This window comes from Sus scrofa, chromosome 4 (assembly GCF_054392235.1).
Source record: "Sus scrofa isolate SSC_HxYL_T2T_F1_AM1 chromosome 4, Sscrofa_HxYL_maternal_Yorkshire_Landrace_v2.0, whole genome shotgun sequence".
Classification (NCBI taxonomy): Eukaryota; Metazoa; Chordata; class Mammalia; order Artiodactyla; family Suidae; genus Sus; species Sus scrofa.
In genome coordinates, this window is record NC_139386.1 from 9,211,997 (window position 1) to 9,226,172 (window position 14,176).

Sequence of the window (14,176 nt, forward strand, 5' to 3'; positions counted from 1 at the left end):
AACTGTGAGCCAGTAAATTCGCTGCTTAAGTTATTCAGCATGTGGTATTTTATTTCAGCAGCCTTAGTAACAGAACATCAAATACTAAATGCAAGTTCCCAATGGCACAAATTCTGATTTCATGAATATATTGCAAAATATAGTAGAAAACCAGAAAACCTAACCTAATCTACCCCCAGGAATGTCCTGTTTTATCTGCCAGTCTGATTCTTACAGGATGCATTCAATAAATATTTAAATATCTACTATATGCCAGATTTATATCTTCCTTGACGCTCATGACCATATGAGTGGCTATCAACATCTACAGGTTACAAAAAGGGAATCAAAAAGATAAAAGTAATTTGTCCAAGGTCATACAACTAGAAGTGGTGGATCCATTTAAGAGCCCGTGCTATTAACAGTTACTGTACTGACTTCCTGAGATAGTTTCTTTTTTTTTTTTATTGAAAAAAATTTTAAATCAAAAAATCACCTGAACTGTACATAGAGACTAGAGCAAGAGTCAAAATATTATGTAGCTGCTAAAAGATTACACTATTGTTACCACAGCTCTCCAGACGTATAAAAATCAAGTCAGATGACAGAGAATGGAGAAGTGGCACCCTGCCTGAGAACTGTCATATTAACATAACTTCCCACTTCTAGAAATTATCTTCTCTTCCTAGTATAGGTTACTCTGAGCTATAAAACGTCCCGAAGAGTATAAGAACATCATGAAAGGAAAAATGAGAAGTCAGGGTGCCTCTACAAAAAAGTTACTAATAAATTCCTAGTACACTAGACAACAAACAAGGGCTGTACAGAGCTCAACCACTGAAAAAGGTAGGAGAGAACCCCCATTACTTCATGAACTCACAGCCAAATGACAACTGCTGTTTAGGACATCTTAAAGTTTCTACCCTCTGCGCACTGTGAATTTTGGCTTCAGACAACAAAATGCTCCCAAGGATAATAAGGAAGATATTACAACATTTACATGTAAACTTTCACGAAATTCTAGCAGCAAATCCAGACTTAAAGCAAGTTCCGGTTTTGAAGCTACAGTCCATTTTTAGTTTGTAAAGATAAGGTGGGAATCCTTTACTTTATTATAATTTGTGCACGCAGAGGAAAGAGCCCAGCTAATTCTCCCCTCTACAAATTAAAACACTTATTTGGGGATTATAGTGATCTGATACTAGATGACTTCAGACTTTTAAACTTAAAAACATATTGTGTAAGCTTTAAAATTCAGAGAGGGGAAAAAAAATCTCATTTCTAACAAAGAGGTTAAAAAGAACTAGAGTTTCAGAATTTTGCCACTCAGGGTCTTTAATTTTATCAAGTCTCCTAACAGTGCAATTTATCAGTGAGTCCTAATGAATCAAAGTCTGGGTAAAAGGAAAAGTTTAGGTATCTAGGATTTCACATTTATAACCATTGATCAGGCAATTTGTAGGAGTTTTTTTTACAAATATAAAGAATCCACCACAGGAAATGACTAGGATTTTTCACAGTGAACCAGACCAGTTTGTTATTTTTAATTAAAAATCCTCTGAAGGAGTTCCCATCGTGGTGCAGTGATTAACGAATCTGACTAGGAACCATGAGGTTGAGGGTTCGATCCCTGGCCTTGCTCAGTAGGTTAAGGATCCGACGTTGCCGTGAGCTGTGGTGTAGGACGCAGACACAGCTTGGATCCTGCATTGCTACAGCTCCAATTCGACCCCTAGCCTGGGAACCTCCATATGCTGTGGGAGCAGCCCTAGAAAAGGCAAAAAGACAAAAAAAATAAAATAAAAATAAAACGGTAATAACAATTTTTAAAAAATCCTCTGAATATTTCAAAAGTAGAAAGTGAGTTATTTCAGGCAAAATTCAAAACAGCATTAACATTTCCCAACTATGTAAATTAAAAAAAATTTTTATTTCCTCATTAGTCACAGAGTAACAAATGTGTTAAATCGGGGGGGGGGGAGGTGTTTGTAACTTCCAAAATTATTTTTAGAACAGATATATTCAATATCCCAAAAGCACTGATTCTTCTTATAGATTTCACAACACCCACAGTGTCTATGCCATATGCTGAAGATTTTGCATTTGAATTGGGATGATTAAATTTTCTGATTAAATAGTAAATGAAAACATAGAGAGCACTTTAATTATATATCTAAACAGAATGTGTTTTTTATTTCTCTACCTAAAGTTAGAAAATTAGAAAGATAAAACTTAGGACTCACTGAGTGGTGCAGTTAAGTAAAAATTTTAATAAAAAAAATTAAGCTACAAATTTAAACCTTCAATGTTCAGTGTTTGAACAATCTCCCTCAAACTTTCAACTAAAGCAGTCTCTAAACATTTTATATTCACTCCATACATGAGACTTTGGTAACACAAAGTCAAAAGTCTAAGACTTGTTTAAATTAAGTATTTTTTAAATATATTACACATGCATACAATGCTCACAGTATGACTTTTGTTAAACTGCTAAGAAGGCAACCTCATCTTTTCTAATAATCTTTTTTAATGAATCATAAACCAAAATCTGATGCTACCTGAAGACTTCAATATATTAATACAGTTTCCTCAAGTTCAAAGGTAAGACTTAATAACAACTAATGCATGGAAGAAAAAAAAAAAAAAAACCCAGCAACTTAAACTTATTCACTCTTGAAAATTAAAAGGGAACAAAAGAAGATTATCTCACATTTATGCAAATACTCAGATTGTTTGGCAGGGTTGAATACAGAGCAGTTTTAGATTTAAAAAATTAAGGATGGGGAAATCAAGTGCCATTCCAGCAAAAAGCTCATCAGCCAAACCACACTTAATTGTATCTCCCTCCTCCCTAACGGTTCTTGGAATATTGGATACAAAGTTTTGTGAGATAACCAGCATGTAGCTATCTATCATGGTGGGCAACAAAAAGACCAGCAATAGTTCTATGTTGGTGAAAAGAGAACAGAGCCTATTTACTCCAAACTAGTGAGTAAATATGCAGAAAACAATGGACAGGGGAGGGAGGAAAGAGGAGGATAAGTTGCATGGGGGGAGAATGCAGTGCTGAACACTCCGAGAGCTAACCTGTGCTCTCAGGTGACAGCTCCCGTCTCTAAAGGCCCCCTTAGTTCTTTGTCTGAAATAAAGCAGTTCCTCAGCAAGTTCACATAAGCACTGTATCTGCTGCCAGCAAATCATTCAGTTCTTCCACTGATAAATGAAACATTAAGACTCAAAGAAGACAGCAATGGGATGATAAGTTACCAACCTTTCAGTTGTATTTTAGATTACATATGTGGAGCTGCTCTAATTTCTACTTGCAAATTGCACAATTTAGCTTTCTTACCCAGGAAGAAATAACAGTTTACATCCTCTCAAGGAAGGGTAATTTGACAATCTCTTCCCCCAGCTAGGAAGCAGTGACAAGTTAATGACATAAGTACAGGAGAGTACATACCACAGTTAAGACACACCATCACCTTTAGGGCCCAAAGCTTTAAAGTAAGATTTTTCCCCCCAACACCACATAAATTATCACTGTCAAAGCATCCACCATTTTTTTTTTCTTGCTACATTGAAATGTTTCCAATGTCTCGATATACAGGCTGTCATTTGAGTCTTACCTAGTTCTTGTCATGCACGTATTTGTTCAGTGGTATTTATTTTAATGCTCCCTCTATGATTCCTCTGCCTATTCCATCTTTAAATGGACATGCTCCTCAAAGATCTGCCCTCAGCATTGTTACTCTATTTACAACCCATCTTTTAGTCATTTCATCCACTGTTCTTCCTACACATGTACCCTGAAGTCCTTTAAGGCACCACACACTTAGCCTACCCTAAAACGGACTCACCTTCCATCTCAATTCTCCCAAACTGCTTGTCCTCCAAAAAGTCCGTAGCATCCAAATGATACAGTTCACCCAAATGATCAAGCCTGAAATCTTCGAGTGAATCCTGACTCCTCCTCCTCCATCAACCCCTCATCCAACTAAGGCCATGAACTGTACTTTCTTAACTGTATTCAGATTTGTACACGGCAACCCATCCCACTATTATCCAAATTCAAAGCCCATCACTCAGACTACTGTACTTTAATAACCTTTGAAGGCTCCCCCTCCAACCTTGCTCAGTGTTGCCATAGCAACCTATGTTTCTCTTTTAGTAATTTGAGTCACTCTACAAATATATACTGAATGTGTACCAAGGGCCGCCCACTCTATCAGAAACTATATATATGGTGGCAAAGGAAACAGGTACTAGGTGCTTATAAGGCTCCCTATCTGCTCAGCACTTGGCTTCCTCATCAGACTAAGCTTCATGAGAGCAGAGATGACGTCGGGGAGGATGCCTAATATGTCTAGGATGAGGTACTGCTGTGTCCTCAATGTCTATAAGAGCTGATACATAGTAGGTATTGATAAGTATGTGTTGCTTCAAAGACAAAATTACCAAATACATATGCGGCCTTAAAGTCGTCGCCTTCCCCAGCACCAATGACTCATTAGTCCTATGGGCTGCTGGTTGTTTCCGCCTCTAACATCCTCCCCAAACCCACACTCCTATGACTGCTCAGGCTGAGGACACCTCCTGGTGGCCTCACCTCCTCCTTGCAGTCTTTCTCCAAACTTCACAGCACTGTTCTTACCGGGCCTGCCCTGTCCTTCTCTGTATAACAGCCATCTACACAAGGTTCTATCAACTGGATAAACTTTTTAAAGCTAGGGGACTACGTTACTCACCTCTATAGTCCCTACATGTAAGCACTAAAATAATGTGCTGAATGAATCAATCCCTAAGACAAATCCAATTGGAAAATAAGAAAGGCTAAAAGAGGGAGTTCCCATCATGGCCCAGTGGAAACAAATCCGACTAGGTACCATGAGGTTGTGGGTTCGATCCCTGGCCTCGCTCAGTGGGTTAAGGATCCGGCGTTGCCATGAGCTGTGGTGTAGGTTGCAGACACAGCTTGGATCTGGCATTGCTGTGGCTCTGGCATAGGCCGGCAGCTATAGCTCCGATTAGACCCCTAGCTTGGGAACCTCCATGTGCCGTGGGTGTGGCCCTAAGGAAACAAAAGATGAGAAAAAAAAAAAAAAAGAAAGACTAAAAGAGAATATCTGTGACTCGAAGAGTATACTGACAGTGCCTATAACTGAAAGGACTACAAGGAAAGATTAGACAACTTCATCCCTGGAGAACATTAGAGCAAAAACAGGTGAGATGCCATCAGCTAAATAACTTTGGTTTTGCCCCTAGATTCCTGAGTATTTGATTCTAAAATATCTTATGTTCTTGTCAAAGGGCATATTCTAATGTCTGAGACCATAAAATCCAAACTTTTTTTTAAAGCAGCCAAAATGAATGTAAAATCTTACCAATAAAACAGATAAAACTAGAGAAGCCCACCTGCTCATTCCCCTCAGCACCTTCTCCACTCAACAGTCCCCATCATACTCCCAAGGAAGCCATTTTGAAAACTCTGGCTCTCAAGTAGCTCAAACGGCACCTGTGCCACCCTTCAGCATGGATCAGGAACAACGTGGAACACTCAGGAATTAACAATGAGGATCCTGTGCCAGGAGATAGAGCTTTTGTAAAGTTAATACATTTAGAACAGACCTAGGGCAGACATCACGTTTCCTCCATCAGTCTCTTGGACCTGAACTGTTACACTTCATGAAGATGACCCAGTAAGATAAACCTGGAACAGCTTCACAATGGGGCTCTCATCCTTGGAAGACCAAGTGAAGAACCAGGATGGAACCAAAGGAGAAGGTTGCATGAAATGGACAAATTATTTAAGTCTTTGTCTGATCTGGGCTGTGAACTGAAGAAGAAACTGGATCTCTTAAATTCATAGTCCAGAGAGCTAAGAGAAAGAGAAAAACCCACTGGGACTTGGACTCCAAATTCCAGCTACTATGTATCTGCATAAAGTGTCCTCCACTGTAGATGCCCTTCCAGAACCAGGTGCAGCAAAGGGTAACAATCCAAGAAGCAACTATGTTGTCCAGACAACATACTGATTCTACTAACAGGTTCATAAAGTATCTCTGACTCTAAACCACAATTACACAAATTCCACTGCATCGAAATATCTCTCAAGGTATTATCATTTTTCCATTTAATGAATCAGATAGTAAATAAAAATACTCCTAAGTTCATAAATCAATTTATGTCAGATGTCATAAATGGACCACTTCCTTTGACTTCTAGGTTAGTCCTTGAGCCTGGCCAGGACCTTTTGCAAAGTTTATGAGGCCCCAGGAAATGACAACGCACACTTGAACATCTTTTATTTCATTTTCTCTCCCCAGCAGGAGTGATATCCATTTAAAGTTAAGTGCAACCATGGCACAGAGAACTTTGTAGCAAATTGCTAAGACAGCTGTTCAAAAAGCAATTAAGTAGCAGGGGTGTGAAGAACACTTGGAATTATCCAGAAACCAGTGCAGCAGAAATACCCTGGCGTTCACGTAATGAAAAGAAAAAGGTACAGCTGAATAACTCACCAACTAAGAATAAAACCAAAAATAATGCCTTTTAGTAAGGAGGACGAAAGTCCTCTTGAAAACTGCATTTACTGCTGATTTTTAGAATATAGCGAACTCTTGATTCAGAGGCACAATGAAAAAAAAAAAAAACCTGAGTAGTGATTCCTTCTTTAATAAAAATTGGAATCATAGCTAAGACCTAAGTTAGCAAGCAGTAAATGAATATGCAGAAAGAAAAATGCACCAGCCTACAAGGAAAGAGAAAAATTAATAGTAATTCCTGCTTGATTTCAGGCATATGCAAGAGTAGGCTCATTTCAAGAACAGAATGAACCTGGCAAATACAAACAATGAAAAACTCTGACAGGTTTGACATCAATCATAAGAGGAATTGCCAACATTCATCTTGTGATGCTACTTCCCTAGAACTGTGTTCATTCTACAACACACATTCAAAAAAAAAAAAAGCCCACAAATTCCCAAAAAACTGAACCCACACAAAGTGATTCAGCTCAATCTTTCAGGTTTTCATAATTGAAACCACCACTTAATAAATCCTAAATTATTTCTTCCTCCTTTCATAATAAAATGCCAATGATAAGTATTTGCCATCATCTCATAGCAACAGTAGACAGTAAATGCAGTTTTCCTAAGCCATATATATACATATGCATATATATGATCAGTAATCCAGAAGTCTTCTCTATGGACAAATAGGTTTAGGGTAATATTTTAATGTTTCATTACAGGTTCTGGAACGAATTATGAAAATTTTGAAAATATGATGCTAAAGCTATAAAAAAAAAAACCTTAAGTATCTTTTTCTGATTGTAGAGTATATGCTAACCGTAGGAAATCTGTAAAACACAAACTATAGAAGAGAAAAATAATTTATAATTCCAGCACTTCCATAAGTATCCTTTTTAATGGCTGCATGGATGTTCTATATTCAAGATGCAGCACTTCCCCATTATTGAATATTATGGTTTCTGCATTTTCACTGTTTTACAAATACTACTGTGACAGACATCTCTGTGCACAAATTTTGGTGTAGTCTATGTTTTTAATCATTTCTCAAAGATGACCCAGTGAAATTTCTGGGTCAGTGAGTATAAGCATTATTAGAGCACCTGATAAAATATTGCCAAATTACTTTCCAAAGAGTCATACCAATTTAGACTTCTGCCTTTTCTATAGTACCTTACCACCACCTTGGCCTATTATTGTTAAAAAATCTTTGCTAATGTGATAAACCAAAATGATCTGAGCTTTTAATTAGCATTTCTTTATTAGTGAAATTGAATCATTCCCCCCCAAATCTTTATCATTTGTTCTTAGACTTTTATAAGCACAGATGTGTGCTGTAACCATGGTTGGTGGTATTTTGCTTTCTGATTTATGTAAAAACTACAAATATTGATCTCTTACATCTGATATTAACTTTGAATCCTTCTTCAAATCCTTAGCCACAGATTCTCATAATACTTCTATCCCATACCTTTCCATCCCCCATAAAGGCAGTATGAAATAGGTAGCTGTGAACACCCACCTGGTGTTCAGATGACCTGGGATCATTCCATACCAAACTGGAGCTATGTAACAGGTAAAATGTAGCTCTCTCCTAAGAAATGGTATCTTCGTTTAACTCAGGAAATGAGGGCCTCCACCTCCCCAAAACAGAGTTTTCTTTCCTTTAGAGTATGTGTGGGCAGGGGAGGGGACAGAGAGGCAATACTGAAAATCAGAATCTAGAAAACCAGAGAAAGACGGCTGTAGATGTTTTTGTTTCAAGTTGCCCCCTCCAAGTCACCCGAAGTGGGAGTCTAGGCAGATGAAGTTCCCCCAAAGAGCTGGGCCTCCCCATCCTAACTGTCCCTCTACTCAGGTGGTATAGTTTTGGGAGGCACTTAGAACTGTACCAAACTCCTGAGATGGAAAGTGAGGTATGGGGGAGGGGAACCTGGCCCCTGTGGCTCCCCAAAGAAGCCTGACAGGCCAACCGCAGCTTGGGGTCAAGCAAGATCCTGCCCTGACCCAACAGGTCACTTCTGGCGGGATGGGGCCTGCAGGCTGCTTGGGGTGGGTGGGGGGCGGCGGGGTCCAGACTGCAGGGACCCTGGATGGGGAAAAGCAGGCCAGGCTGTGGGCACAGCTTGGCCCCTGTCATTTAAATATTAAGACCAGTAGCTTTCAACCCAGGGATAATCCTCCCCACCCCCACCCCAGGGGACATCTGGCAATGTCTGAAGACATTTTTGGTTGTTACAACTTTGGGGGAAAGGGAGGATTACTACTAGCTTCTAGTGGGTAGAGGTCAGAGAAGCTGCTAAACATTCTGCAATGCACAGGACAGCCCTGAACTTCCCAAACAAGAAATGACCCAGTCGAAGACAACAATTTCTGAGCAAAAACTGAGAAACTCTGATTTAGACTATGATTTGCAGGCCTCCATTTGTATTCTTGCCTCAGGCCTTGCAAATATTTCAGGCAGGTTCTGCTAAGAACCTAAACTATAAAACTCTTATAACACTTTTTTTATGGGGAAAAGTTATCTCAGGTTATATTATCAAAAGAATAACTTCTCTGATCCCAGTTAGAATTCATTCTTTTCATCAAGATTTACCAAGCACCTATTATGTGATCAGGGAGAGGGCTAAGCAAAAGTGACAGTGTTAAAAAGAAACAGACAGGATCTGATGACTGCAGATTTCCTCCTGCCCAGCTCAGAGCAGTGTGGTGTGAGAAAAGAACTGGGACTATCAAGGGAGACCCATCCGCTTCCAATCCCAGCTCCAACAGCTACTGCCATTAAGCATGTTCCCTGAACTTTAATCTCTTCATTTATCTTATTGGTCAAATAGGACCTTCCTCAATGTGGGAGATAATTAATAATTCCTGTAAAGCACAAAATATTTTTCCTGGGACACAATCAGTATTCAACAATTGACTTCTATTACTATGAGAAAATTTTAAGTTTTTATAAAATAACCAGTAAGCTGGAAACTGCTTCTATGCCTACCAGATAGCCACTGTGACAGCTGGAACACAATTTTAGTCATGTTAATTGCCCAGCATAGTAAATCCTTCAAATCCTGGCTCTTCTCTTCCTCCAGCCTCATCTCCCACCATCTACATTATCTTTAATGCATCCCTATGTCCCTAAGAGTGGGGACAGATTGAAAGGGAAGATCTGGTAGTAACCAAAACAGTGTCAAGCCAAAAGATTGTTGTGAGAAAGAAAAGTCTTCAGCTAGACACAGGTGCCGGATGAGAGAGGGAGAAAGAGAGGTGAGGAGCAGGGAGGGAGAAGGAACAAACACGAAAGGCTCATGGGCAGTAAAGGTCAAGCATACCTGAAAAGTATTTCTAAATGACAACATTTCAACAAGCATTCATCACCCACTTCACAATTCATCTATAGTCTGCACTTATTTCATTAGAATGGATTGAAGAGTAAGTCAAAGATAATTAACCTCATCAATAGAAAAAACCAAACATGGATGGACCACATAACTACAGCCTGACAAATGCAGCCAGATATCGATGCTGATATTTAAATGAGAAAAGAAAGCATTAACCACAAATAACTACTAAAAGTATAGTTTAACAGCAAAGAGTAGTTAAGATTTGCAGTTTTGCTTAGCCAAATACAATAAGGTTTCATATATAATAAAAGAGTATATTTTATTGAACCTGTTTTGAGACAAGTTACCTGTCAGCTAAGGAATCCCTTTCACATGAGTAATTAAGTAATTTACTAAGAAGTTTCCCTCTGTACCTATATCACGAAGCATCTACCTAGCACACCAGCAGAACCCCTCTGCCTTCTTTGCCTAAATGCCTGTGACAAGATAGAAACAAAGGCATAAATGTTAAATTTTCTTGCAAGCTCACACATCTGATGTACGTTTTGGTCAAGCTCACTTTTGCCTTAGAGTAACTCCTGGGAAAATTAAAAACAAACTATGATCAATTTAGCTAGGGAAAAATAAACATTATCTATGCTTATTGAGATTATGAATTACAGGGGCCTGATCTGTGTTTAAGTCCCAGTCCTACTCCACCTGCGACCTTAGCCAAGTTACTGATGCTCACTGAGTCTCAGCCTCCAGATAATGCAAAATAAAATAAAATGGTTGGATTAAGAAGCATTTCTTCCACTCAAATTCTGATGCGAGGTTTGAAAATCTTCAAGATCAAAATGTTTCTTAATGGTTCTTTGAGAGGAGGAGGATAAAATAAAGGCCTTTAAGAGAAATGATGTGACAAATTACAGGTTTGCAGGTTTGAAAAGATCATTTAGTGAAAGTCTTGAAATCTGTGCTTAGTGATTGTTGCAAACTACTGCCTGAATATAGAGTGACATGACCACAGAACTGTTCTTGTGTCACAGCAACTTCCTGTCAGGCATCCTTCCAGGTAGCTGCTTTCTGAAAATGAGTTTATGGATCTCTTAAATAACTTCAATGAAGTGACTGTTAACATTCATGAGAGATGCCATCGCTCAGCCTTCAGAGGTGTTCCACACTCCACTGGATTCTACTTAGCAATTCCAGTTTCAATGACTGGAGTAACAACATTCCAAATAAGTAACAAAATAGCAAGAGTAGAATATGATTTAGAACACCTTTCACTTTCAGAATTATGGTCTGAAAGACCCTAGCGATCATCTCCAACACTTTCATTTTGCAGACAAGCATTACATTCATTTCACTAAACTCATAAGAATTAACTGGCTGAGCATGTACATTGAGCCTCTTAACTCATTTGACATTAAAAAGACAAAAAGTTTGGCTTAATTTGGGGAGAGTTTTCATCCTAAAACCATCCCGAAAGAAAGTAATAATTTTGATGGAAGTTATTCATTCTACATGCTCAGAATTTCTGAGAAGTACTAATGTCCACTGTGCTACCACAGCAATTTTGATTGTTCTCACAAAAGGAGAGAAAAAGGCAATATAAACACAACTGACTTCACATGGGTACCACTCATTAGTACCACACTTTTAGACAAACATAGAAACTGTACCATAATAAATACTAACAGCAATAATAGATAACTCAAATATTTCACTTGACATCCAGACAGGTCATGAATACTATATTCTTAACTATGTACACCACAGCTCATCCTTAGGCCATTTAGCATTGTAAATCACACAATTAAGGAAAAAAACACATTTCCTCTATCCACTCTACGAAGCTAGATAACTTTAGGACAGAACTTTAAAAAAATTGTTTAATCACATAGGATGCTCATATTGCCATTGTACCAATAAATTCCACTTGAAGCATTAACTTTCAAGAAAGGTATTTATCCCCTCCCCTATGCCTTCTAAGAATGTAAAAGATTATCTAATTCACTGAATAACAAGAATGTGATTTTAGGAACAATAAACTGACAACTATAATGATGATGACATTCCTGCAGTAGAGAGGAATAAAATTAAAATATAAACTCTGATTAGACCCCTAGCCTGGGAACCTCCATATACTGTGGGTGTGGCCCTAAAAAAAAAAAAAAAAGACAAAAAAATTAAATAAATAAATTAAATTAAATATAAGCTGCTTGACATACCTACAGATACAAAATCCAAGAATGTAACACACAGTACACATGGTTAAAAGAGCAGAATCCACTTTACCTATACATGAGGAGTTATTAGCAATCTTTACATCAAGATTGTTTAAAAACTTGCCAAAGCATTACCTAAACCTTTCTAGTATCAGGAAATAATTCCTCTTCATCCACTACCAGACAAAATATGCATTTGAGGCTGACCTGGAAATCCACTGCCCCATGTCTACAAAAAACAAGGACAATTAGGAAGTTATGAACTCCAAGAAATTTATGAGTTAATTGCAAACATACTGACAAGTGCTTCAAGATTCTACAGTAGGAAACACATGCTCAAAAGAGCCCTGCTTGAAAAAGTCTCAAATCAGTCATCATTATGCTTCCTCTACGTCCAAAATCAGGAGCTGCCCCAGTCTGCATACGTCCAGGTAGGTCACTGGGCTTAAAGTAACACAGCGATCCTTTGGATTGTTTTAAAAGTGGTCGTTGGTGGGTTACAGAACCGTGTCCAAAACGCCTCCACTATCCAGTGATTCGCAAACTTTAGGGGAGCCTCAATAGCACACAGGAAAGACAGATTCCGCGGCCCTAGCTCCGGAATTTTCTTCAACGTGTCTAGGGAGGAGCCCTAAACTGATATTTTTAATCAGCCGCCAGGTGGATCTGAAGCAGGTGGTCCAACAGGTTAGGGCATCTAAAAGCACCTACTTCAACCACCTGGACGTGTCACAGACAAGCTGCGGGGACTTCGGGCGCCGCGGGAAGGGCTCCCCACCAGCAGCCCCAAGCCGGTGCGTTCCACCAAGCGGTGCCTAGTCCTCGAGGAAGTAGGAAGGCAGTGACGAAGGAACGGAGCTATTTTCGGCATTTCTATAAAGTCCCACTTCGCTTTGCTGGAGAAGAAGCTGGACTGTGAAGTCCCACAAGTCTCGCGTACTACCTGCCCTGCCACTCACTAGCGGTGCGTCCTTAACGCTCGGGCCTCGGTTTCCCCGTCAGCGCAACGGGCTCCCACGCCACCCCCCGGGGGAGCCCAAGCCGATACGACTAACTCTGCCGGTCGCAGGCACTTCCTGGCTCTCCCCCGACCGGCCCGGCCCGGCCCGGCCCGGCCGCCCCGCCCGACGGGCGACACCAGGAGTGCACGTCCAGCGGGCCGCCGCCTCCCAACGCTCCCGCCCGGCCCGACCAGCGATCGGCCACTCACGGGTGGGCATGGTGACCCGAGCCGCGCTCGCCGCCGCGCCGAGGTTCAGCGGGGCCGCGCCGGGCGCGCCGACGGTGCCATGACGAGAGGGCGCGGGGCCGCGGAGGCCGCGACTAGGCGGAGGGCGGAGGGCGGAGGACGGAGAGCGGAGGGCGGAGGGAGCCGACAAGGACCCCCGCGCCTCACGAAACGAAGCCGGCGACGGCTGCCCCCGCCGGCCCAGCTCCGCGCCGGACGACGCGCTGGGCGTCCCCACGCCCTGACGTCAACACGTCGTCACGTCATGGCCCCGCCCCCCAGGGCGGCCGCGCTCCACGGGGTGGGAGGGGCGGCTCCGCGGGGCTTGGGGGAGTTGGAGAGGGCTTCGTTTTCTTGCCCGACCCTAGTTATTTGAGTTGTATTCATTCTCATGAATCTTTCTTGGAAGTGCATTAGCAATATTTGTTTCTTACAGTTGCTCCGATTTATGAGGTTGTGAGACTAAACATTGATCCCCTTGAGTGAATCGAGTACCTTAGGCTTTTCTTTTATAAGCTCTTGAATTTGCAGTGTGTCCTATATTCTCTGAAAGCACGATTTATTTGCGACGCACTGAGGTCATCCCGGGCGACGGCTGAGCCTGTTTTGGGAAGACAGAAAATGCAATTTCCTCTTGCTCTGCTGGTGACTTTCAGAGAGATTTCACGCCTCAGGAGTTCCTTTCCTCCAGAGAGGACGGTTCTGTCCTCTTGACTGAGTCACTTTTCTCGACTCTCTGAGTGTCATTGATAATTGATGTATCTGACAGTCACTGATGTCAGCGGACACTTGGAGCCTAGAGCTTTCAGCGACCCACAAATGCTTTGCCAGATCCTGTGGGCTGTGGGCAGCTGTATGGAGAAATAGAAGGAAGCCACAGGGGTATCAAACCGT

The 14,176-nt window shown here is 40.9% G+C and overlaps 1 protein-coding gene across 6 annotated transcripts in view; it reads right to left on the reverse strand.

Annotated features, from left to right (window-relative positions):
* EFR3A (EFR3 homolog A) overlaps positions 1 to 13,493 on the reverse strand; it is an 83,942-nt gene extending 70,449 nt beyond the window's left edge. For 4 of the 6 annotated variants that reach the window (XM_021088899.2, XM_021088901.2, XM_021088900.2 and 1 more), the window contains exon 1: positions 13,265 to 13,493. In XM_021088899.2, coding sequence (XP_020944558.1) covers positions 13,265 to 13,274 — 10 coding nt within the window. In that variant the 5' untranslated portion in view covers positions 13,275 to 13,493. Of the gene's footprint in view, positions 1 to 12,189; positions 12,284 to 13,264 lie in introns of all 6 variants that reach the window. The other 2 variants (XM_021088902.2, XM_085021641.1) reach the window with 1 other exon arrangement.
* Positions 13,494 to 14,176: the final 683 nt, after the last annotated feature.